The sequence below is a fragment of the Lepisma saccharinum genome, chromosome 8 (assembly GCF_977018435.1).
Source record: "Lepisma saccharinum chromosome 8, izLepSacc3.1, whole genome shotgun sequence".
Taxonomy (NCBI): Eukaryota; Metazoa; Arthropoda; class Insecta; order Zygentoma; family Lepismatidae; genus Lepisma; species Lepisma saccharinum.
In genome coordinates this window covers 77,280,527-77,307,104 of record NC_139236.1, presented here as the reverse complement: position 1 = coordinate 77,307,104, position 26,578 = coordinate 77,280,527, and the positions used below count along the sequence as shown (strand labels likewise).

The following is a 26,578-nucleotide window of genomic DNA, read 5'->3' as shown; positions in this document are numbered from 1 at the left end:
CAGCATTGGGGGCCGTTGGAAGTTTGGCCGGCGGAAGTGCCGCCATCGCGAAAACCGTCATCGACTCGAAGAAGAACAAGGCCGAGTTGGAAGAACAGAAACGTCACAACCTGGCCATGGAGAAGAAGGGGAAGGGCGTGATGAAGAAGTTTAAAAAAAAGAAACAGAAGCACTCACCAACCGAGACATTGAATCTCTGATCGAACCGTTACAAATCAAACACTTCAGAGGAGTTTTCATGTCCGACTCGTTACCTTCAACCGTCAAAAGAAGAGAATGCGGAGTAGTCAACTTGGACGGTCAAGAAAATCCAGGCACGCATTGGATATGTTACCACAAAAATGATGATAAAGCATTCGTTTTCGATTCTTTCGGAGGTGTTCCACCTACAAATTTAATTCATTATCTGAAAACGAACAAAACCTCCATATACTACAACGACGAACGCATTCAAAATTTCGGAGACGTGAACTGCGGTCATCTCTGCCTCTCCGTGCTCGCGTTTCTCTCTAAAATAAATAACCCTACGATCGAGGATTTCCAGAAAGCATTGTGGAACCTCAAACAGCATCACTAGGATGGGTGTGTTCCATCTCACGAGCGAATCTTCAATCTTGAAACTCACGCTGCACGACGACATCGTCTATCCTAAATCCGTGGCTCTGCGTGCATTCTACAGCATGTACCTCATACCTAATGTTACGCATCACAACAACAAAATTAGCGTCGGAAGCGAACACATCGTCGTCACGCCAGGACAATACAATCTTTCCACTTTGCAAGCTCAATTACCCAAAGGCACATACCTTTCTCAAAATTCGGTCACGCACAGAGTGGAAATCCTATCCGCGACGGAGACCGTGGACCTGGGCACCATGGGAGAACTTTTAGGTTTCGAGAACAACACCAAACTCGAAGCTGGTATCAAGCACGTAGCAACCAACATTCCTAAATTCTTGGCCATAGAGACTCTGAACGTACACTGTAACGTGGCCGAAGGTATGATCACGAAATCTTCGGACGGATTGTTAGGAAGTCATAAGCAGACGGGAATCATAGCCACTTTCAAACCAAGTTCCGAGTTCATGGAACCGATCATCTACACGCCCTCTTCGCCGATCTATTTTCCAGTATGTCGCAACCGCATAGACGACATAGAGTTGGTGGTGACGAACGAGAAAGGAGACGTGGTGGATTTCGCAGGTGCAACGACCACTGCCATCGTGGAGATCAACGTATAATAAATAACATACATAGTGAAAAAAAAATGGAGCAAATCGAAAGTTACGAATTGCAATCTTTCCCTCCCAACCGTCGCACGTTTGCCAATCTGAACGAGGTGAACAGGGAGATCGAATACGACGTGGACGTAGGCGACGGGTTCGTTCATCCTCACAGAGCGGACCTCTACCTTCAATTCGACGTGGTGAAGAAAGAAAGCGAAGACGCGTTTCCTGCAGCAGCAAACTTGATACTCGTGGACAACTTCGTGCCTCACCTGTTCTCGCAGGTGGAGGTGAGGAAACACAACACCGTCATCGACAGAATAGATTATCCAGGCATCACGTCGACGGCAGTGGGAACGTTGAAATTATCCAAAACGGACGCAGCGTACTACCAGGCCGGGGGATTCGAAGCCGGGACCAAAATATCGACGAGAAGTCACACGGTGCTCTTTCCCATGCGTCTGCTGCCTGGTTTCTTCTCGGACTACAAGGAGATCATGTGGAAGGGAGGACTGAGAGTCACGTTTCGAAGAGCAGCCAACGACAACGATGCACTGATGCGATACGCTACTTTGGGTCCGGACGGCACCACGCCGATAGCCAACACTTTACCCGAAGCAGCAAAATGCGTCATCCGGAGCATGGAATTGAGAATGCCGGTGGTGGAATACGAAACGAACTACGCCCTCAAGTACAAAGCGGAGATCTTGAAAAGTCCGCAGGTGCTGATTCACTTTCACGGTTACCAGTGCGTGCAGAAGGTTGCGTCGGGAAGTCACATGGAATTCGACGTGACGACGCAGTTCAACAACATACAGTTCGACATGCCAGATTTCGTCGTAGTGCTTTTTCAGACCGGGCGCGATAACAATCAGGAAAAAGATTCCAGCAAATTCGACGACTGCAAGATCAAGAACGTTTATCTCAAGAACGGACGCAACGAAGTGTTCCCGCGCGAGAATTACAACCTCGACGTGACCAAAAACGATTACCTCAAACTTTACGAAGCTTACACGGCTTACAAACGCGTGACCGAGGGAAGCGTGGACATGTACTACACGCCCAGCGAGTTCAAAATCCGCAGGCCGATGTTCGTCATCAATACATCTAAGAGGAAGAAGGTTGTGGTCAACGATCGCACCAACATCAAGGTCGTCTGCGAGTTCCACGATGCCTTGCCCGAGGATACCCTATGCAGTGTCATCCTGATTGCAGAGAAGTCCTTCGCCTACGACGTGAAGAACGAGAGGGTCACAGAGCAGTTTTAACAAGTTTTTTAACATCTTTTCTTGCACAATAAGAAATTTTCTGCACTAGCACAATCAGTTACAATGGCACAATACGAATTTCACTAGTTCAGATCAGTTACAAATATCAATTTCATTAGCTATCAGCTACAATATCTTTTTTGCACTATAGCACGAGACAATCAGAAAATTTGCACAAAAAAATTTGTTGTTGTTTTTACACGTGAAAATTAACAATAAATTTTTTTTTATCGTTTCAGATGCTGTCGAAACATCAAAAACACATACACACACACTAAAAAAATAAGCATGCAACTTTATTTGTAACACACACATATTCTCCATCTTCATCAAGAAAATATTATAATAAACATAATTATTTTTATCTATATCTCACAATAAAACTCTATATCCAAAAATATCACAACATCAAATAACACTAGAGTCGTTAGTACACGTTGCATGCATTACGGAGGTCCTCTGTAGGGTTTCATGGAAGTTTGGGGGAAAAAAAAAACACGTGAAACTCTACAGAGGTGCGGTAATCTATAACCGCAGCCATTAGAAAACTTTTACATTTTTGGTTGGGCACCACGCACCCTGGCGAGGTTATAGGGGCCAGGCATCCTAAAAAACAACAATTATTATTTTGTTTGTTTGTGTTACAATACATATGCGCGCGTGCGCGCGCGCGCGTGCGTGCGCGTGTGTGTGTGTGTGTGTGCGTGCGTGGCACGTCGTTCCCCCGAGAGAGAGAGAGGTTTACAAAAGTCGCGATATACAAACATTGGCCCCCCCCGGGAGTTGGAAAATTACGATATGGCGCATTCGCTCATTACTGTTCCCAGCTATAAGTTTTTCTCTCTCTCTCTCTCTAGCCCCTTGTCAACTAAAAAAAAAATATAGGTAGGAGCTAGCAACACTGCGAGAAAAAGGTTGCCAGCTCCTTGTTTTTAGGTTAGGTTACCCCAAAAACCTTGGTGATTTTTTCGAGTAAGGAGCTAGCAACACTGCGCTATCAAATAGAGCTCATGCCTTACGATAGAAATCCATTAAGGCGAGCTCACCACTTCAGCTCACCACAAGAGGTTTGTCAAACGGGCTGATTGCACTACTGGGATTCCCCAGGCCTCTACACTCTGTCTCAAGAATCTGTGGAGCAAGGCCGTGCATAACGGTAGAGAAGGGGAGAAAGCGAGTGGGTGGAACAAATCAGTGCGCGCTGGTGTAAACGGCTGGTACCTGCAGCCACATTTTTCCCCCTATGCACTCAGTTCCCCAGTTCACTGACCGAGCCCTCTCGAGTCACTATCTGCACAAAGAGTTAGTTTCGTTTGCTCCAGAGATTCCCGAGGCAGAGTGTACCTGGGCGACTGGAGCGTGTTACTGACTACATCACCTCCACAAATAGTAGAGATTGTGAATGTGGGGCCCTTCCTCCAACCTCCCACATACACCTTCATATCGTGCAAGGAGTAGATTTACCATTACCTTTTTATAATGTGCTACCCGATATACGAGGGTCATTTCAAATGTTGTGCACATTGCGCAAGTGCGATACGTGTAGGCCAAAAGCTTTATTTTGGTATAGTTCCCGCCACTGAGTCCTTCAAAATGGGAAGCAAATAATAGCCCCGTCTAGTTCGAAGTCGACGACTTAACGCGCTCATTCACCGAGCCCGCATACATTTACAGCAGTTAGTCTTTTACAGTAGTTTCGCCATTATTAATCATATTATGTAAATCCTGAAAGAAGCCCTTTCAGAGTGGCAGAACACTTTGCAAGTTAAAACATACTGATTTATTAAAATGGTAAAGGGATTTTCTGAACACCCTGTACAGTACGAAACTAGAAAACCGAATTCTGTCCCCTATTTTCTGCAACTCAGGAAATGACACTGTGACAGTCTGTCTAATGCGACAGTGTCATTTTCATTGGCTCCTGTTTGGAATTGACTCTAAGAGTATAAACAAGTGTTCGCCCCCGTGATTCTTGTGGTGACACAATTGTTGACGATTCGGTCACTGACAAATGTTCTCTCGAGTGTTATTAATGCAGATGGGCAGCCACATTCCATCTCGCATCATCAATCACCGCAGTGTCAGATACATCTGCACGTTAATGCGAAGCTGCGTCGATTTCATGTTGTGCTGTACGTGGATTCCTATAAGGTCCATTTATGCTGCTGGTGCACAGACGAGCATTGAATATGGATGTAAGGCGACGGTGAAACGACCCAATTGAATTATTCGTAGCAGTTATCCTGCTACCCTTTAGGGTATCACCACGTTGCATCCGGTTTCGATCGAACTCTTCCACTGACATACTCTTATCTGCAGAAAAACGGTTGAGCAACTTGCTCAATGTAAATTAAGAGAGCTTAGCTACTCAGACGTGCACACCGCATTTCCACGACCACTTATTCGACCTTATTCGCCAGAAGAGATGATCCTGCAAACAGGGGGAGGGGTATTTGCCACTAAGCTATCCTAGGCTATAACCTAGAGGCCGAAAGTCAGTGATGTGCGTCTACGTGTAAACAACGACAGTCTACATTCTACACGTAGACTATTTTTTACACATAATTAACGTAATATATGTAAACAATATGGCGAAGGGTGAAATCTTAGCTAAGGGCGCTGTAGAAATAAAACAAAATTATACTGTGTTATCAGATGCTAACATGGACGTCCGCAGGATTTTTTCCAGGGAGGGGCAAGGAAGCTATTTTTTTTAGGGGGGGCAAAGAAGGCACATTTTCCCCAAAAATAGTGTTGTTCCCTAAAGAAACATTGCTTAAATTTGAATTTATGGTGTTCATGCAATAATTAACACATATTATTGTGGCTAAAATGAAATTATATATGTGAAATACATAATTTTTGATTGACTTTCATTTTCTAGGGAGACCCCCCCCTTTCCGGACGCCCATGGTTGCTCTTCCTTTCAATTTTAAACAATTTCTCACTTAGGAGAAAATAAATATTTTAGTGTTTTGTGGGAAAAGGACTACTTTTGCCTCACGACTGCCATCTGTTGTTTAATTACTTTTTGCATAAGATTTATTTTCTTTCGAGAAGAGAGAAATTTTGTTGTAAATAGGATTCTTGTCAGTTCCTTACGAACAAATATAGTTGAAAATGTCACTTTCCTTTCATAAAAGCCTTCAAAATTATTTTTAATGTACTTTGGATTGTCTACGTAGTCTATGTAAACTACAAACAAATATAATCTACGTGTAGATTACGTGTATACAACGCATGTAGACGTAAACGTATAGTGTACGGCACATCACTGCCGAAAGTTCAAAACAAAAATGAGACCCTGAAGGGGCAGAAGTGCCAAAGACCACAAAAATGAGACCCTGAAGGGGCAGAAGTGCCAAAGACCACAAAAATGAGATCCTGAAGGGGAAGAAGTGCCAAAGACCATCGACTATAAAAATTCATTAATTTTGTGATAATAGCAAAATATAACATGTCAAGTCTTTCATGTTCATTTCATGAAAGAAGGTATAGAAGGAAAGAGTTTCTACCGTTCAAGTAGCTTTATATCTTAACCCTATTTTCAGTGCTCGAATTTAAAAATAAACGTTCTTCGAACAAACGAATGTAAACATTTTGAATACTAGCAATTGAAAGTCAATTGGAAGGATATTGACGGGTGAAATCAACATCCTTGTTTGCCAATGTGGCTACGGTTATATAGTGTCGGTTTATTTTCCTTTCGTGCGTGTGCGGTGTTGTGTGGCGAAATGCATAGTGAAAGTGGTGCTCGTAAACGAAAACTAAATTTAATGGATATTTTTTAAACAGACGTGTCTATATTTTAAAGTTTACAAGTGTTATTAATACAGAGCACGCAATTAGTGGAAGTGAAGTACTATGATAAAAAATTTATTAATAATAATAATATTAAGAATAATGTCCGCAGGGCCCAAGATAAAGGATAGCCTTCTCCCATAACTTCTCCCCTCGCCCAATCCCTGCCTGCCAAGCCAAATGTTCAGAGTTCGCGCCTTTGGTGCGAGATGGACTTATAATTACAGGAGAATTGCAAAACGCTAACTACACTCTTTGGTATTAAAATACGCATTCCGAAGGTTCCTATGGTTTTCCCCCATACCTTCCACTCTACAAATGAGCTTTGGATGTATGAATAGTTACCGGTTTTATGAAAGGTAAAAAGCAAAGAACTGGCCTGTACAGATATAAATTTAGGTACTCAGCCCGTGTCCGAAGGGTGCAACTGCAGGAACTTGAAGTGAATGAATGGTCTCGCAGTTCAATCTCGACCGGAAGCGGAAATCATTCGAATTACGCAACGACTGCAGCGCCAAATATCTACGATCGGTAGATAAAACTGAGAACACATAGCTTTTCCCGCGTTTTAAACACTTGTTTTCACCATAGAAATCGCATAGTATTGTAAAAAGTTCTCGTATTTACATTTCCACATTATTAGTAGACCTCGGATTTTTAGGTTCTAAAAAGTGCTTTTAGGTTCCTAAAATAGGCTCTAAAAATTCTAAAATAGGTTCCAAATATCCTAAAATAGGTTCTAAATATCCTAAAATAGGTTCGAAATATCCTAAAATAGGTTCTAAATATCCTAAAATAGGTTCTAAATATCCTAAAATAGGTTCTAAATATCCTAAAATAGGCTCTACAAATCCTAAAATAGGTTCTAAATATCCTAAAATAGGTTCTAAATATCCTAAAATAGGCTCTACAAATCCTAAAATAGGTTCTAAATATCCTAAAATATGTTCTAAATATCCTAAAATAGGTTCTAAATATCCTAAAATAGGCTCTACAAATCCTAAAATAGGTTCTAAATATCCTAAAATATGTTCTAAATATCCTAAAATAGGCTCTACAAATCCTAAAATAGGTTCTAAATATCCTAAAATAGGCTCTACAAATTATAAAATAGGTTCTAAATATCCTAAAATAGGTTCTAAATATCCTAAAATAGGCTCTACAAATTATAAAATAGGTTCTAAATATCCTAAAATAGGTTCTAAATATCCTAAAATAGGCTCTACAAATCCTAAAATAGGTTCTAAATATCCTAAAATAGGTTCTAAATATCCTAAAATAGGCTCTACAAATCCTAAAATAGGTTCTAAATATCCTAAAATATGTTCTAAATATCCTAAAATAGGTTCTAAATATCCTAAAATAGGCTCTACAAATCCTAAAATAGGTTCTAAATATCCTAAAATAGGTTCTAAATATCCTAAAATAGGTTCTAAATATCCTAAAATAGGCTCTACAAATCCTAAAATAGGTTCTAAATATCCTAAAATAGGTTCTAAATATCCTAAAATAGGCTCTACAAATCCTAAAATAGGTTCTAAATATCCTAAAATATGTTCTAAATATCCTAAAATAGGCTCTAAAAATCCTAAAATAGGTTCTAAAAATCCTAAAATAGGTTCTAAATATCCTAAAATAGGTTCTAAAAATCCTAAAATAGGCTCTAAAATCCTAAAATATGTTCTAAAAATCCTAAAATAGGCTCTAAAAATCCTAAAATAGGTTCTAAAAATCCTAAAATAGGTTCTAAATATCCTAAAAGAGGTTCTAAATATCCTAAAATAGGTTCTAAAAATCCTAAAATAGGTTCTAAAAATCCTAAAATATGTTCTAAATATCCTAAAATAGGCTCTAAAAATCCTAAAATAGGTTCTAAATATCCTAAAATAGGCTCTAAAAATCCTAAAATATGTTCTAAAAATCCTAAAATATGTTCTAAATATCCTAAAATAGGCTCTAAAAATCCTAAAATAGGTTCTAAAAATCCTAAAATAGGTTCTAAATATCCTAAAATAGGTTCTAAATATCCTAAAATAGGTTCTAAAAATCCTAAAATATGTTCTAAAAATCCTAAAATAGGCTCTAAAAATCCTAAAATAGGTTCTAAATATCCTAAAATAGGCTCTAAAAATCCTAAAATAGGTTCTAAAAATCCTAAAATAGGTTCTAAATATCCTAAAATAGGTTCTAAATATCCTAAAATAGGTTCTAAAAATCCTAAAATAGGTTCTAAATATCCTAAAATAGGCTCTAAAAATCCTAAAATAGGTTCTAAAAATCCTAAAATAGGCTCTAAAAATCCTAAAATAGGTTCTAAATATCCTAAAATAGGTTCTAAATATCCTAAAATAGGTTCTAAAAATCCTAAAATAGGTTCTAAATATCCTAAAATAGGTTCTAAAAATCCTAAAATAGGCTCTAAAAATCCTAAAATATGTTCTAAATATCCTAAAATAGGCTCTAAAAATCCTAAAATAGGTTCTAAAAATCCTAAAATAGGTTCTAAATATCCTAAAATAGGTTCTAAATATCCTAAAATAGGTTCTAAAAATCCTAAAATATGTTCTAAAAATCCTAAAATAGGCTCTAAAAATCCTAAAATAGGTTCTAAATATCCTAAAATAGGTTCTAAAAATCCTAAAATAGGCTCTAAAAATCCTAAAATAGGTTCTAAATATCCTAAAATAAGTCCTAAAAATCTTAAGTTAGGCTTGAAAAATCTTGAAGTAGGTTCAAAAAAACTTAAAATAGTTCAAAATTCCTGAATACTGCTGATTAGGTATAGTCACCGGCAATGAAAATAAGACACCTACATATATCTTGCATAATGTTATGTGTGTTGCCTAACCCTTCGGTGATGGCAGAACTTATCATTGGAAATTTGCTATTAAAAATCCACTCCGCCGTATACTTAGGCAAAAATCTTTTTTCATGTTATCCACAGTCAAACTCCGCAATTTTGTCTGTGAGGATCGTCTTATATTTCAACAGAAACATAGTCAGTGCTGCAAACATCAATGCTGAAATGTCAGTTTGCAAGGCGTGGATGCCACAAAGCACCGAAGTGACGCGAAAAGTGAGCAAGACCACACAGATCAGACCACTTTGGACTGTACAGGTAACAGTGGCACCAGACATATGAACTTTAAAAAATCACCATGGACTTGGAGGAAGTGAAATCGACAGAGAGTACGTTTCAAACACGTTCGTCATTTCTTCGTGACTAAACAAATGCCTCTGTGTGATATAAAGAACCTGTAAAACCTTTAAAAATATATAAAAAAACCTAAAAAAAGGCATGATTTATTCTCATAAAACTAAAATAGGTTCTAAAGATCAAAATAGTTTTTTTAGGTCCTATAAAACTTCATCAGTCCTTTAATTTTTAACGAAACGCTGACATAACTTATTATTTCTTACATACCTGTAAAGGTAAAAATAGGTTAAAATTCTAAAATCCGAGGTCTCATTATAAGAATGACAACCTACATATGGCTGACTTTCTTCCACTTCCACTTTTTCCCACTTCCATGTATCTCTATCTGTCTACCAGAGCCGCCAACTTCAAATAATTTTTTTTGTGGGGGGGGCAAAATCGGCACAGACAATACTTTATATAAATAATACATAAAATGTGTCCTCTACGTGAAATTTGGGGGTGCAGAAAGTGCCTTGCCTCCCCCCCCCACCAGGCTGCCTACTACAAAATGCTGTTTTTCTGAGACTTTTGGTGAACACTGTAAAGATGAATGGTGTTTGACAAGTTCGTGCCAAAATCGTGTGGATTCAAGTAGTAAAAATTATATCACTAACAATAAAACATGTAAAAATTAACTTTCATTGTCCACTTTTATATCACTATTTAAATCAAAATTCTCCAAGTTCATAGCCTAGAGAGGGAGTAGATTTACAATACAGTAAAACCTCGTTAAACCGAACCGCGATAAGCCGGACTTCGCTTAATCCGGACAGGCAAAAGGCCAAGAAGAAAAGCAGAATGCAAGGTTTTAAATGTGGCTAGAAGTCAACAAGAGAACTTCCCAAAGAAAAAGCAGTCAACCACTGATTAAATTCTGTTTCCCGCAGACTTTGTACTGTACTGTATAGTGTATTTAGACCTATGTTCTTTAAATACACCATAATAAACGTGTTTTGTTTCTATAAACGGAGTTTTAATGCACTTTCTACTGTTCTTTTAGGTTATTTCAGTTAATCCGGACTTTCGTTAGGCCGGTCAACTTATCCCCCCCCCCCTTAGTCCGGATGAACGAGGTTTTACTGTATAGTAAACAGTTAGTTGACTGCACTATATAGGTACAATCCTTTTAATCTCATCTAAGTAATAAGGATATATATATCTCGAGAAATACCATAGCTGTCGTATACAGTAAATTAAAACTGATTTTTCTTTAAAAGTGGTGGAGCACACTCTAAAATTTTTTGCAAATTACAATAAGAGTGTGCAGATACACATGATGTAGGCTATATATTACTGAATTGATTTTCAGCACGATGTATTGTACCATTCTATAGTGTACAGTACACCATGTCAAAACCCATCTCGATTTTTCTTTCTTGACGCGCCCCTGTTGTCTGAAGTCAAGAAACTTTCAACATGAATACACACCAAAATATTGCAACGTCTCTTCTAGTAGAAACAGCTATGAAATATGTCCTTGACGCAGAAACCGGATTTGAAACAATTTTGACCTTGCATTCGGTATTGCAAATTATTGCATGCTAGCCAAAAAAATTTCTCTTCCCTTACCTCCAAGGACAGATTGTGTCTTTCAGTTGCTATCAAATTCACTGACTTCATGTTTTCTTCCACTCCCTTTCCTTTCCTTTCAACGACTCAATGAAGAGATGACATTGATTTTTATCTTAGCCCTTGCACACAGTACAATTCTCTTCCCCTTGCGTTTTTTTTTATTGCTTTCTTTTGTACACCGAGAGTTAATGCTAGATACTCCAACAGTGTTTGTTGAAGCTCTCGAGTTGTGAACAATAAATCTACTTCTGAAAAAACATTTCTCCAGAGAGGAAGGAGTTAACACGCTCGTTCCACTAAATCTCAGCTACTTCTAGTTCAGTGTCAAGCAAGTAAGGTTTATAACAATGTAATTTAGCGTGCTAATCAGCCGTAAAAGTGCCATTAAACACTGTCGTGCCCGTTTCTACCTGTCATGGCCGTGTGCACGAACGAAGATCAAATTTTAAACTCGGATCGGGAAAGGATCACTGGAAAATTCCATTGCACGAAGACGGTTCAACACTTGATCGCGATCTAGGAACATCAAAACGAGTTTATCTTCTGATCGGCCATTTTCCACCGTTTTGGTGTCTGATCCTGGTTCACAATACTGACGCATCGACTGCAGGCAGTTGTTTTTGAATATAAAAAGAGCGGAAAGTGATATCGAGGGCGTGCAAACGCTAGAGATGTTGGATGTATACAATGCCGATAATTCGAGAAATGTGTAAAGTAAACTAAAGACTGCCAAAATAATAATAATAATTTGTGGTTCTGTGGCACAAAGTCGAAATGTTTCTAAATACTGTACTTTCTATCCCAGAACACAAAACATATGCATGTGCAAGGTAAATTACAACAGAGGAAATATTATTGTATAAATTTACGAAAATACATGTTACTGGCTATTTACACGACACGACAATATAAATATATAAGAATTAAGAAATGAAAAATTCAAATACTTGCCACAATACAGTAATAATAATAAAATATCTTTATTGAGCGGGCGAGCGTACCATACCATATGAGCGTACGCTGTTCTCTCGCGAATGCATTTCGTAAGGCATTGAAGTCCCGTAGAAGAAGGTTCCATGCTTTCTCTTTATCCTTTTGTCTTGCGCCGTCAGTTCTTTTTTTAAGATTATTATTTCTTTACACCCTACTACATCCTTGTACTCGTCGACAAGGTTGATCAGTACATTTCTCAAATTCAGATAAGTTTGCGGCCCGATTTACTTTCTTCTCCTGCACGTTGATACTTTAACACATCACACTACTCGGTGGGGTTCTTGATTGTCATTTGTTTTAGCCAACCAATCAGGTATAGTCTTACAAATTAATCTCGGATCATTTGAACGGAATCTCGTGAACGTCGTTTTTCGTTGGTGCAATGCAAATCTTTAAACCAAGTTCATTTAGAGTGGATTAAAATTGATCTCGTTCATCTGAACTTCGAAATAATCGGCGTTGGTGCACGCGGCCATCAAATTGTCAGGATTAAAGATGGCTAAATGTTGTAGGTCAGATTTGAACTTCCAGGTTTATATTCTGTGGTTTTGTGATTATGTGAAGTAATGTATAAAAGTTGTAAGAAATGGTTATTTTAATAATGAAGTGTTAAAACGATCAATTGGGATAAATAAATGCGATTTTATGTCATGTTTCAATTGTACAAGTACTTGTACATCATTAGCTCAGAAACGTCTGCAGATACATTGACAAAATTTAATTATATATAGGCTTTACGAAATACACACAACCCAGAATGTGTCATTTGACAAATAATATGTAGACTCAAGTAACACATTAAAATGCATAGACTTCTAATGACAGGAGCGTATATTCTACGCTAGCTAGGCTATCTGCGAAGCCTGAAGCCTACAGAGTAAAATAAAGAAGATAAATATATTACAAACTGTGAATAAACCTAATTTCAATAAGAATAATGAAGATTCAGGGTTGGAAACACTGCATTATTTGGAATTGGCAACGCTGCATTCTTTGGAGTTGGCAACACTGCATTCTTTGGAGTTGGCAACACTGCATTCTTTGGAGTTGGCAACACTGCATTCTCTGGCGTTGGCAACACTTAGTGTTGCCCACGGGACGAGACGGGACAGGCTTTTAAAACTTCGAGACGAGACGAGATTGACCATGTGTCATAAGACAAACGAATATTTTCGAGACGAGACAGCATTTCCAGGAGACTCCACGAGACGAGACAGGCCAAAGTCTCGTCTCATGGGCAACACTATCAACACTGCATTCTTTGAAGTTGGCAACACTGTATTCTTAGAAGTTGGCAACACTGTATTCTCAGAAGTTGGCAAACTGAATTCTTAGAAGTTGGCAACATGAATTCTTAGAAGCTTGCAACCTGGCTACCGTTGGAATGGCAACGTGGCTTCCTTGAAGACGTTAAGAACGAGCCTAGGACCACATGTCATAGTGACCAGGTCTTGGACTGAGCATACGCCACTGCCTAATGAATCACGTTTGGTGCATCAAAAATATGCACAGAAATGCATAAGAGTGTGTTTTTATCAGATGCTGCTCCGTGTAATATTTCATTTGAAAAGTTCATACACGATTATTTATTTATTCAGAGTTTCAGATACAGTCTTATTTGGCCATTTTACACTGAAACAACATAAAGTAGAAACAAAAAATAACAAAAGATAAAAACAATAACAAGATGGGATAGATTTACATGTTCTTGGTCAGTAATATACAAAAATTACGTTCTGGAAGGAAAATATCTACATTCTGGGGAAGTTCGTTGTAGATTTCTGGGATCCTGTAAAACAAGGAGCGTTGTAGAAGGGATAGCCTAGTGGTTGGGTTGTGGGTAGAGTTGCAGGTTGCGCGTTTGCTTTTGGGGTATCCTAAGTGTGAATTCACTGATTAGGAGATCAGTGAATTGAACTATGTCAATTGACGAATCAAAAGTTAATTAACCTTGATTGGATGCATTCCGAGTTTTATAACTAGCTGTACGCATCACAAATTATCTCGATGGGGTAAGTTTTGAGTCCGTGTTTCTTGTGAGATCTTTTTTGAAAACCAACTTAATGCACAGTTAGATTAATCGACACTGGACCTAGATCCTAAGCCAGTAAGTAACTTTCATTACAAGGCAAGTTGATATCTAAGAAACAGTTGATGGTAGAGTGACAAACTTAGCCGAAGTTGGGATCAGGCAAGTAATGGCTTATCGTGCTTATATAACTTAATCTGAATCTGTTCGTCGTTCTGCCTATCTGAGGAAAACAAATGAAAGTCTTACTACTTAGATTTTTAACGTTATCTCTGAAAAATTTTGAAGTCTGATAAACTTAAATACTTCTACAGTAGCAATTCGACGTGAAATTTGTGTTTTTGATTGGCGCTTCCATTGGATCGTTCTAATTACCAATCGAAATCGATGAATACATATTCATTATTCAGGAAGTACTAGGGATGGAAAGATAAAACTTGGCAGATATGCATAACAAAACCGTAATTTATCGTAAGGTGTCTCTATCTAATCTGTTTTCTTTCCCAAATGTGGTGAGGAATGTCCAGTGGAACTCTTACCGTCGTGCTCATGCAGCTGAGCCCGATGATCGATAATATCGATATATTGAAGTCGATACTTTTACGATATCGATTCTTCTATATTTAAAAAAATCGCCTCAATATCGATATAACGAAATATCACGCAATCCTAGTTGAGATTTCTTGTGCGTCGTGCTGATGATCTGACTCTTGAAGCCCAAATAAATTAGGAGGTATTTAGCACACTCGGTCTGTGTCAGTCAAGAGATAGGAGCAAATCGATACATCTCGATATCACAGACACTGGCGTACTCTGAGGGGGGCTGATTGGGCTAAAGCTCCCTCCGAAATTTTGAGAAAATCAACATTTTCAAACAAAGGCAGTGAAGACCTCGGGAACAACCAGAGTGGTAAATGCAAATAAGAGACCCTTAAAATGATCCCCGTTTGCCATTTTTGAGAGTAGAAAGTTCTAATGATACGAAATGTCTTATTGTGTATACCTTCCCCCAAGATAGCAGCTATGTCCTATCCACCTTTACAATTCCAGCTCCTCCAGAAAAGAAAATCCTCCGTACGCCAGTGATCACAAAAGCGAGTAAAGCTAAAAGCAAGCTACTTCGTGTACCAAAATTCTAATGTTGAATCAAATCGCCTCACAACATATCCTTGGGATCGATTGAAACTAGTAGCTCTACAACAATGAAACCAAATGCGATTGGCGCTACTGCGTTTTCTACGAGCAGTTGTTGAACAGTATTGCAAACACAGAACACCCGTCGCCTTGTTGTAAAGTTCGTGAGAAATCATTATGAACATACAACTAATGCAAGCCTCTTACATTATAAGCAGTGAAATTAGCAAGTACAATTGACATACCGTGTCGTCCTCTAGCTAATTGTGTGTTAATTAGGTTGAAAATAAAAACAACTGGATATATACGTAGTTGCTAGACACAGAAAACGCCTTAATAGTCTGTGCAAAGGATATATGGGTTTGAAATTAGGCCAGCATGTTTAACGGCGTGCGCTATAGGGAAGTTCATGGAGCTGTAGCCCTTTCTAAAGGGAGAAAGTAGAAAAAGTAAATTTTATAATAATAACAACAGGGTGGGGAATCATGGGAACATTGTTAGATTTAAATTGACATACGTAACTTGTCCTATGAAAATGTATGCATACTAATCACGAAGGACTAGGATTAATAGAGAACGGTACATAGTGCACAATTTGTCTACTCTTATCCTAATCGCTGACTGTACAGGGTGAACGAATTTACTAAGGCGTTTTATCCAGCGTATATTGACACTTATTTCGCTCTTTGCACACACGGTTTGGAAGATTTTTCATATCAATTGAAGAAAAAATACAAATAAATTGCACGAAGGTATAGAAATTGTGGCTTTAACGCAATACAATATGTAGATTGACTTATAACTTTTAAATTCTTGATAAAAATGGTGACAATAATGGTGAAAAGATCCTTAGCGAATTGCTATCATTATCATCGGATGCCCCCCGTTCCTTGCCACGATTAACAAGTTGGTATAAATACTGTAGATGGCTAGGGATGCGGGTGCAGAACGTTTGCTTCCTGGTGCACTTCACGTCCGGTTTCCTCCGTCTGCTGGAATGCTCCGACTTGCAGAGGAGAATTCCACAGGAAACGGAGGTTGCAATGTATAGCGGAACTGGCTACTATTTAAGCGAAGGGTGCCCTGTCACCAGGCCTTATTTCAGTTGTAATTAGTTGGTGGATCATTGACAGTAGCAGCCAGTGCCGCCGCCAGGAAGCAGAGGTAAGTGCTGGCGCATCCCTCAGCCACCTACCCTTCTCCTCCTACTCTTATTTGGTTAGCTCAGTAAACAGTAAAACACCATTTGACCTTATCTCATTTCTCCCGAAATAATTGCTCTATCAATATGGTAAATTAGACGATTTAAGATACGCAACGTTAGTTAATCAACGACCTCGCGCGTTGCAAAATGGTCAACGCTCTCGCCTTTGGTGCTAGCGGTCCCGGGTTCAATTCCCACTTGAAGCACGAAACCTTTAAGTGTTGACAGCATCGTGAGGGCACTGTATGTTTATTAACTGTCAAAAATCATTTTATTCTGATTCTGCTTCTTTCATTTCATTATTTATTGTGTGTAGGGAAAAGCTGTTAAGGTGCAAAATGAATCATTCAAGCATAAATAGAGACCTACTGCAAACAATAAATAATAATGATAATATCAGTGTCTATGTATCAGGTCAGGACAAATTAATACATAAATGGGGCTGTTTTTTGTAAGAAATAATCATGACACCCGTCAAAGTGAGCTCCGTACCCAACAAGAACCACTATACCTCGGAAGTTTAGACTGGTACACTTCCCGCCACTACGTGGTCTGTCGTCTGCTGTAAGACCTTGCCAGTTGTCACGTGAGTCCTCCCATCCACTAGCAAGAGCGCTGGAGACAACACGTGCTTTGTTCTCAGCCAGCCATGGTTCGTCTTTGCCTTTGGGAGGGGAATTTCAACGTTGGGTTGCCACCTTCACAGCGGAGGGGAAGGGAAGGGAGCAGGTATTTGAGGTGGCGACAGGAAAAGAATTTGTCCTCTAATAGCCACCCATTTGCAGCGGCGCGCACTGCTTTGCTCCACCCACTCGCTTACTCCCCTCCTCTACCGTTATGCGCGGTCCTGCTCCACCGAGACAGATTGTAGTTTGGCACTAACGCAGACAACTGACCATTTCTTGGCGGGAACTGTACAGTCACGGACACTTCTGGGTTGTAACGATACCATTGACTCTCGATGAATCGTTAAAACCCAGAAATGTTCGTGACTGTACAAGAGTTCAGGTCCTGACGCTACCTACAGTATCCAACGACTGAAACTCACCTCAACATCCCACGTAGGGGCTTCAGGGATGTGAGTTAAGAACTGGGGCCACATGGCAATCTACGACAATCCAGTGTTCCGTAGAAATGAAGAGGAGAACCTCACCGTCGAGAACAGCGACTTGCACACACTTCAGATGCCGCAAAGTCTAGCAGTGCCTTGCTGGAACGACGAACTTATTAACCAAGTCAGACAAACGGTCTTTCCACGAGCTAGCACTCGGATGGACGACTCCGTGACTGGATTCAGTTTTTTTTTCCATTGAGATTGGCGGTTTTTCTCGTTCTCTCTCTATTTTTACGCAGCATTGTTACGACTTCCTGCACGATAGCATCGTTGACCTTGACAGACTAGTAGCATATTTCCGTTCCAAACATGCAGTAAGCATTAGAAAATTCCTTTCCTTATACAGACGGAGACATCATCGCATGAAATACACTCTCACCAGCGTTGCCAACAGCCGGTTCTGACCGTACGTGTACGGTAACTGCCTCGTGTGCGCATGGGGTGCGCAGAGCGAGCAGCGATACTGTAGCGTTGTAAGAGGGGCGCAAGGAAGGGGTTGAGTTAGGCAGGAGACTTCGTCGGTCACGATCACGATGTGTGGCATTGTTATCATGGCAGAAGGTTCCTACACAGTATCTCTTCGCTCTCCACGCAAGGGGCTCTCCCACTCCTACTCTGCTGTCTCTAGCCTTGAGGTGCAGTGCGCAGGCGCGTTGCTCGTACAGCACGGAACGCTCGCTGGCTTCCACAAGTGCAAGCGAGTTGGTCAAGCCTGCCGTAACAGAACTGCTGCAGTTGTTATCAAAACGTTCAGAATTCCAGTACATATAAGCCTGCTTGTGCACAAAGCTGACTCCTAACAAGCTCTGCCTGTGAAAGTGAAAGGAAAATAAAGCGTCCTGGATCCATGTGATGGTGTGATACAGTGCACATCTTATTTCTCGTGCAGTTAAAATGTTGCTCGACAAATGTGAGCCAGATATCTAATCTAAGACAACCAGACATCCCACATTATCCCATTTTTAAGTCTATGTCCTGATTTTTTTTAACGTAAAACGGGAGCCAAAATATCCCTTTTTTCTGACAATGACTTGTCGACTTAGAATTACTACAACAAAACACCTTGTCTGGTATTACTATGAACTATGGCAGAGTAACACTGTCATTCACATCTCACTACAGCGCGGTTTGTTAGATGTCTGCCTCGCTGCAGTTATGTGGGAGGATAGAAAGCAATTGATGTGCAGACTTTTCGTCTTTCTGCGAGTTGGTAACAAGAAACCGGAGAGCAGTGAATCAGATGTTATTTTTCTCTTACAGTAGAGAATCGTTTATCCGACCTACCACCGGGAAAAAAAAATCATCAATCGGCAACAAGAACTGCAAGTTGCGAGCGTGAGTCTCTCCCGACTCTACCGCGTGGCGCGCCCGCCTACCTCATCAGTGTTGCCACATGAAGGGAAATTTCCCTTTTGCAGGGAAATTCAGACCGAAATTTTAGCCAAAAGGGAATTTCGATGAAAAATACCACAATTGCATGGAAATTTTAAGGTCATCTGACTAAATTAATACAGTTTATGTTAATTTCAAATTTCATATCCACATTTTTATGTTATTTATTTATTTTGCTATTCCTACTTGTTTCTGCTCCTTTAAGTTTATTGTACGTTGCTTTTATGCATCTTTGGATACATAGTAACGATGAGGATTTAGCTTTACGATTAAATGGATTCCTGACAAGGATTCAAGCTTGGGACATCTGGTCAGGAAGTGATGAAACTGACATTTGAAATTCTTTAAAAATATTTTTTATTCAACGGAATTCTTAACTACGTACTACTACTGCTTCCAACACCACCACTAATAATGCTGCTGCTACTACTACTACTAATTATTATTATTATTATTATATAATTTGCTTAGGTGAAGGGAAAAATTGATCCAAAAAGGGAAAGTTTGCCCCTTGGAGAGGGAAATTGTGCCCTCATATTGTGGCAACACTGTGTCTCATGTGTCTGTCATTCGCCACTCACAGTCAGTGCAGTGTATCATTGTATGCGGATCGGTTTATCGTCCGTTACGTGCGTGTGTGTCTGTGTGTGTTAATTTGACAAACGTTGTTGTGTTGTTTAAAAGTTGAAATTTACGCAAGTACAAAATGGTGAAGAAAATAAAGAAAGTTGTGTTATCCATGGAACAAAAACTTGAGGCAGTCAAGAAACTGGACAAGGGAGAAACAATGCAGAAGGTAGCTGACGACTTTGGCGTCGGACGGGCAACAGTAGGAGACTGGAAAAGAAAACGAATAGAAATTGATAAATGGTGTGCAGCAAGAGTTACGGAGTTGTATATTAAACTGCTGTATAAGGCATGTAGCCTGTTTTTCAGTAGTAGACTTGTAATGCCAATACTTAAATAAATGCATAGATACTTTTAGCTAACGAAACTTGCTTTCTCTATAGGTACTTGTGTGTGTCGTAGAAACTGTATTGCATTTATTTTTAATTGTACTCTTCAGATATATTTTTCATTCTGTTAGTAAAAAATAATCTACTGTGATTAATGGTTAATCGACTATTTGACTCCTCGTATGCAAACTGTATTACTTTCTTTTTATTTTACTTATATTACTTATTTATCTTTTGTCACTTTATTTTTCATTTTTCTTTTTTAATTCTTTTAATTTAATACAATTATTTGTAAAGAAAAAAATTGACCACTATAATTAATGGTTAAATGGAAGAGAAGACTTAGCCATGTGAACAAAGTCGTATATAAATAAAATAAGGGGTGACATTCCTCATAGTACACCCAATTGTCAACCTCACTTCCACGTAGTACACCCTGGACTGCATTTTGCAGACGAACGAGGCTCTGGCGACTGGCTCTATGGCCAGTATAATTCTATGTGTTGTCCTTTTGTGTGCTGAGTGCCTAAGGGCCTCAGCTTTTTAACCAGTCAGTTATGGTAAGGGGCTGGACCCTGTATAAAGTGACGGGTGCAAAATAGCCGTAAGTGCTGACGCACCCAAAATTTTAAATTCAAAATAAAATAAATAAATACCGCCATATTATGTAAGTTATTTACACAATATGTAGTTATTTATTTAATTACTTTTGAAACATAAGTATTTATCACGAAAAAAGTTTTTATATTAAAATGTGTACATTTTGCCGTCCCGTTTTGTTGTTTTAAAAACCTGGTCACTTAAATCTAATCACGACTATAATAGAAACGCGTGCGTCGAAGAAGTATAGACCGCAGATAAAAAAAAGGGGGGGTAATGAGAAATGTCAACAAATGCGAAAAGTGGAAGGAAAACTGTGATGCAACGCAGAAGAGAGGCCATAAGTAGGTGATAATGGTTTGTGTACATTTACAACTTTGAACAATTTACATTATTCAACCATTCCCAGCCTCGCGAAGAAGAGAAAGCTGACAATCCACTCCAACAGCAACGTGGCTGCCAATTACTATTGACAACCCTAACTTTTTGTAATGCAGTGAGTAGAAAAGTATACTTCTGAACTCTGATCGTAACTGTCATTCTTGAATGACAGACGAGATAAGTCTCTTCAAATTCAAGAGGAGACCATGGCAGAGATATCAGCTTTCAAAAATTGAGAAGAAGGTATCCGTGACTTGTTGAGACTATAGGAATGGCCAAATTCGGATGAAATTGTACCCGGATATCGGATAATTTTTGTGTCCGGATTTATGATATCGGATATTTGAATTATCCGAAATGTCCAGATATCCGAATGTGTGCATTATCCGGATAGTTTTATCGTTTATCCGTTTCACGGACTATCCACATATTCTTTTATTAGTCATGTTCGTATACGGATTTTTTACAAAAGCCCTCATCAAATCTGTACTATCCGGATCTTCGGATATGTGGATTATCCGTTGTATTCGAAATGGGTATCGGATACTTTTAAATCGGACATCTGTTATCCGAATTTTGTGGCCGTAGTTGAGACGCGACAGAACAATACAGAAGTCTGTAGTTTTGGACGTTTACTGGGACCAGCTTTTCGATAGATTGATTTGGTTTATATTACTTTATCTTTTGCAACTTTTGGCTAATCGCGAAGATGAGGATGGGCGATGATATGATGCAATTGATGAAGCGACACCCACGAAGGAACACCCATGCCCGGGCCGGGATTCGAACCGTGGACGCCTGTGCTAACCACTCCGCCACGGAAGTCAGCGTTACATTACGAGAGAGCATCTCTTGGACATTATTTACTGTCTAGTTCTTGTACTACTTACTTCTAACGCTACGTCGTCCCGGGTTCGATACCCAGTGGAGGCACATGCCACAGTGGCTCGGATCTCACCTTAAACTTTAAGTCCAGTCACGATTAGCCTTTCTGTACATAAAGTGGACATAAAACAACAATTTGATCGATCTCAAGCTATGTTCCGAACAATTCAAGTTAACAATTTATTTTTGTCAGTGATAGGAATTGAATCTACGACCCACCTGTGATTACAGTACAAATCCCTTGTGCTAACCAATTACTCTACGGATCCAAACTCTCTTCCAGGAATCATATATTACGTAGTTTTAGTTCAATTTAGGTTACCACTTCTATTTTCTGATGAGAGGGAACTATTTGCTGGATTCTACACTAAGATGGCTTGTAGGGATTTGGACCAGTGCTCTGAAGCAGGGTTGTTTAAGGTCCAGGAATTTTAAAATAAATTGAATTCCGGTCCAGGAGAGAAAATCAGCAAGCGTAAATGGATTGTGGACCGTAAACAACCTTTTTATGTTTAAAGTATTCCAGTTCTGTCCAGGAACCTCTTTTCCGGATGAATTTAAATGAGATCCGGGAACCTGTTTTCAACGAAACAATACGCAACTTGTACCGAATTTAAATTGCGCGTGAAAAAAGATTCGGTCCTGTTACGGAATCCAATAGAATTTATGGGTTCATGGTCCTTTAAAAACCCTGCTTTGAAGGCTGTTTCTTTGAGAATTACGAGTATGAAGAAAGCTAGATTTAAAAAAATGCTCCTTTAGCGCAAATGTGCTTAATTGTGTGATTCACTGGGAAAATACATTCAACTGCCACTCCCCCTTAGAAATATTCCTCCTTGAGCCTCCCCTCATTGTTTTCCGGTGCCGTTACTGAGTTCGAATCCCGACTAATCCCTGCGCACACCATGCAATTGCAACTGCAGAGCGTGGCGGTCATGTTGATGACGTCAGTGATCACGTATCCACTTCCCACTTTCTTTCAAGCTCCAGATGCGCTATCGCAACGAGAGAAAGCTCTGGAGGGAATCTAGAAATGCTGTTGACATTTCAAGGGTAAATAAATGCGGCCTAAACACACATGAAGCCGCAAGCATGCATAGGTTCCTCGGCCTGTCACACGTTAATAGGGCCATTTGGCGCGCAGTTAACAATGTGAATGCCTACCAAAGGGGTCTCACCCGGTCATTTATCTTCAAATGGTCCTTTGATCCCTTGACTCTGCTTGTTTCGAGCAATTGCTGATATTTTGACCACTTGATGGAGCGATTTGTCCCTTCGGGTCGCGACATTAGGCTCTCATGGGAGCATTGGCACGTGTCAGCGAACATGGACAATTTGAGCGACCCGCACTTAATCAACAAGTATTTGGAGCTATCCAGGAGACATACTTGATAGAAATTGTAAGAAAAGTTGCTGGCTATGTTGTCTGGGATATTTTGGTACATTTCCGGGAAGTTGCATTGATAAAGTACTTATCCACCCCCATCTTTGCGTCTGCAACTGGAAACAACGGCGCTAGTGTCGAATGTTCAAAACGCGGGAAAGCCTGTAGTTAGCTTATTTCCAGATGTCACAACTATCTTGGCACTATGTTGAATTAGTTATGTATTAAGTCAATGGTACGTCAAACGCAATTACTTCGCGTGGCGTAGTGGTATAACGTCGTCGCCTTGTAATCAAGGGGTCCCGGGTTCGATACCCGCTGGAGGCACATTGCACAGCGGTTCTCACTTTAACCTGTAGGTCAATTCCCGATTAGTCTAACTGTACATAAAGTGGACTTTTAAAACAATTCGACCAATTACTTCGCTTCACCATCCGCGCGCGTTTCGAGGTGGTATGACTCATCGTACCCAACTCGAACACCTTGTTGGTCAAGCGCCGTATTTCGTCTTGTGACATAAGCGCGGAATACTTTCGTGGTTAGGTTAGGTTTAAATCTCTTAGCATTTAGCCTAACTACGAAAGTGTTTAGCTTGACGTCAGAAGAAATATGGCGCTTGACAAGAAGACTTTTGAGTGTGACAAGTGAGACACGCATTCCAATAAAGCAAGATCATCAGATGTGGCCCACAGCATTACAGTAGTTCGAATCGCATTTAAACTGTAGGTCCAGTCTCGATTAGTCTATGGATAAAGTGGACTTCGAAACAAACTTCCACGTTAAAGAAATCAACAAAAGAATGGTTTGTAGGGTGCTATACGATACCTACAATGAGATATGTACTGCACAGTAGTGTATTAAACGTCGATCATAATAATTTATATCACATCATTACACATGGAATTTTAAATATTGCAATATTCTGTGATCAAATTCTCATAAAGCTTTGATAATATCACTCTACTATTTTTTGAAACTAAAATGCTACTCTATCAATCTTCAACAATTTGTTATATTGTAGCTCTTATTAAACATAAATTATACTTGTTATAGAATCAACTGATCCTGCCATCTATGTTTAACCAATGGAAGTAAAATATCGCTCCCAATATTCTTGCCAAATACCTGCAAGTCAATTTCGACAGCCTTTTCCCACTTACTTTGGCTCACACTCAATATTTTCTTCCACTTTAAGAAACTTTGAACGTTTCACTTTCTTTATCTCAGGCAGGTGCCAAGAGAACACAGTTTTCGTTCACTTGTTAGTTAGGAGAGTTTTCCCATCATTAATTACTTTCTAGAAGGTCATATTGTTGCCTGCTAAAGTATGAAGAACGTGGATTCATGATGGTGTCAATATCTCTTACGATTTTTCAAATTATTGGCGATCAAAGTTAAGGTTACAATACTTTTGAATCACCCTATATTTTGCAACATTTATTTTTTATCGTAACATTTTCAGAACCGACATAAGCCTATGACAAAAGACGTAACTGAACATCTTGCAGTATTGAGGCGTGCTGGGAACCTGTCAATTGCTCTACCGAAACTGGAGACAAGCCAAGTATGTTAAGTTTCATATAAATAGCTGACTGGGTCACCTTTAACACAATGGAAGTTGTTCGACTTTCACAAGTTATTAAAAGCAGTTCTATAATGAATATGGATGATGCCAAGCCGTGAAACGATGACTTTATATACAGGGTGATTCAAAAGTTCGACACCACAGGTCAACTCGATTAGTGCAGCCAACGAAAGAGGGGAAGGTTGTTGGAAACAACGTAGAGGCCGCTGTGGTGTATCCTTACATGTGCTGAGCGCCCTTTATAGCCGTTTTTAATTAGGATGCGGAGATTATAGCTCTCGGATGACAATCTAACTTAGTTCTAAGAAACGAGTGAGTGTATGAGGATATATTTTCTTTTCTTGTTAAGGCCCCTGACCACAATTTTGTTTATGATAAGGGACTTATATATGCGACGGGTACAAATAGGCAACGTGCTGACGCGCCCATTACATTACAAATTAATCAAATTTCATCCTGGCTCCCTAATAGTTTTCGACTTGTTTTAAATTGATTATAAGCGAATCTTATTATCTAACACAATTGTTGTCCATTATTTTTCTTATATTTTGTACAGTTAATGTACTGAAAATCATAGTTATTGTATTTTATTCTTAACTTTTACACAATCGTTCAAAAAAGGCTTTAACAGTTAATGGTAAATTTTACTCATAAAGTTTATATTCTGTGACCTCTCGCAAAGAAAAAAGTTTTGGAAACTGTGGATCAATTCATTCTTTGGATAAAATGGTAGAATATACAAATATAACCTGGTTTCTCTATTATACACTAAACTTTTTTCGATATAATGTATTTGTACTGTGGTTATAACTTTATTTCTGTTATTAAGAAAAATAACATATTAGATATGTGTAGGATTTCGGAGGGGCTTCAGCCCCCTTAGCCCTCCCCCTGGCTACGTGCCTGCTACCCAATGTTTTTGAAAAGTTGGCACTCTGTGTAACACCCACCAAAACAGCAGGAGAACAAGCCGACAACTAGAGAAATCATTTCCGCTAATTGGCCACAGTAAGATGTCTTTTCCAGGATCACAGTTTCCAATGCAGGTCCTCTAAAGTTCAAAGTGGTGCGACATGGATTTGCCGCAATCAATGGAGACTCGAGGGAGCGTCGTTAACCAACTCAAGTTGCGTAACCGGAAGAAAAAAAAATATATCTGCCCAACATATTCCCCCAAGGTCCACGGTTCGTCTTCGGTGTCCAGCGTGTCGCTTTCACGACTGACGTCATTGCAGTTGCGGTCTTAATATATTCAATTGGGTTATCTTCCTTAGCGATACGTCCAATGAAAGCTGACTTCCGATCTTTGAACTTGGCTTCTGTTAGTCCATCCTGCCGACTCTATTTGTGTGATAGGGAACTGAAATATTTCTATGTGGCCTAGTTCTTGTGGAATGGCTTAAAATGTAATTTAGGGTTGGTGCGGGACATGGACGTAACTTTGGGGGGAAGGGCAGAATCGAATTCGGGCTTATCTTTCGGGAGGGGAGGGGGGATAGTAATCTTTCCATCCTATACAAAGAGCCACAAGGATTAATAACTGTTGCATTTGAGAAGTCATAAAAATTACTCTTTGTTTCTTTGCTCCTCAAAACCCAGGAGGTTAACAAAAGTATCTCCTTGACCCTCTGCTGGGCACGTGGGGTCTTTTGAGACCCCAAATGTGTTTTTTCAAGGGTAACGACCAACGGTTGAAATGTCTTATTTTGATTTACTTTCTATAGCATCGTCATATTATAAACGAAAAAATAATTTTATTTTTCTCGTTAATTGGTCCTAAATATAATGCCACTTCGTACGGGCACTTGGGGCCTTTGACGACCCCAATGAATATTTCGATTTATTATTTCTTCTA

At 39.4% G+C, this 26,578-nt stretch overlaps 1 protein-coding gene across 2 annotated transcripts in view; it reads right to left on the bottom strand.

The window, feature by feature from the left end:
* Positions 1-26,578, bottom strand: part of LOC145991168 (urea transporter 1-like) — a 102,735-nt gene that overhangs the window by 42,770 nt on the left and 33,387 nt on the right. Inside the window, exon 1 of one of the 2 annotated variants that reach the window (XM_083127006.1) lies at positions 17,475-17,630. The exons of the other annotated variant lie outside the window; for it this stretch is intronic. Coding sequence (XP_082983132.1) covers positions 17,475-17,528 — 54 coding nt within the window. The 5' untranslated portion in view covers positions 17,529-17,630. Of the gene's footprint in view, positions 1-17,474; positions 17,631-26,578 lie in introns of those variants that run through there. 2 annotated transcript variants of the gene reach the window in all.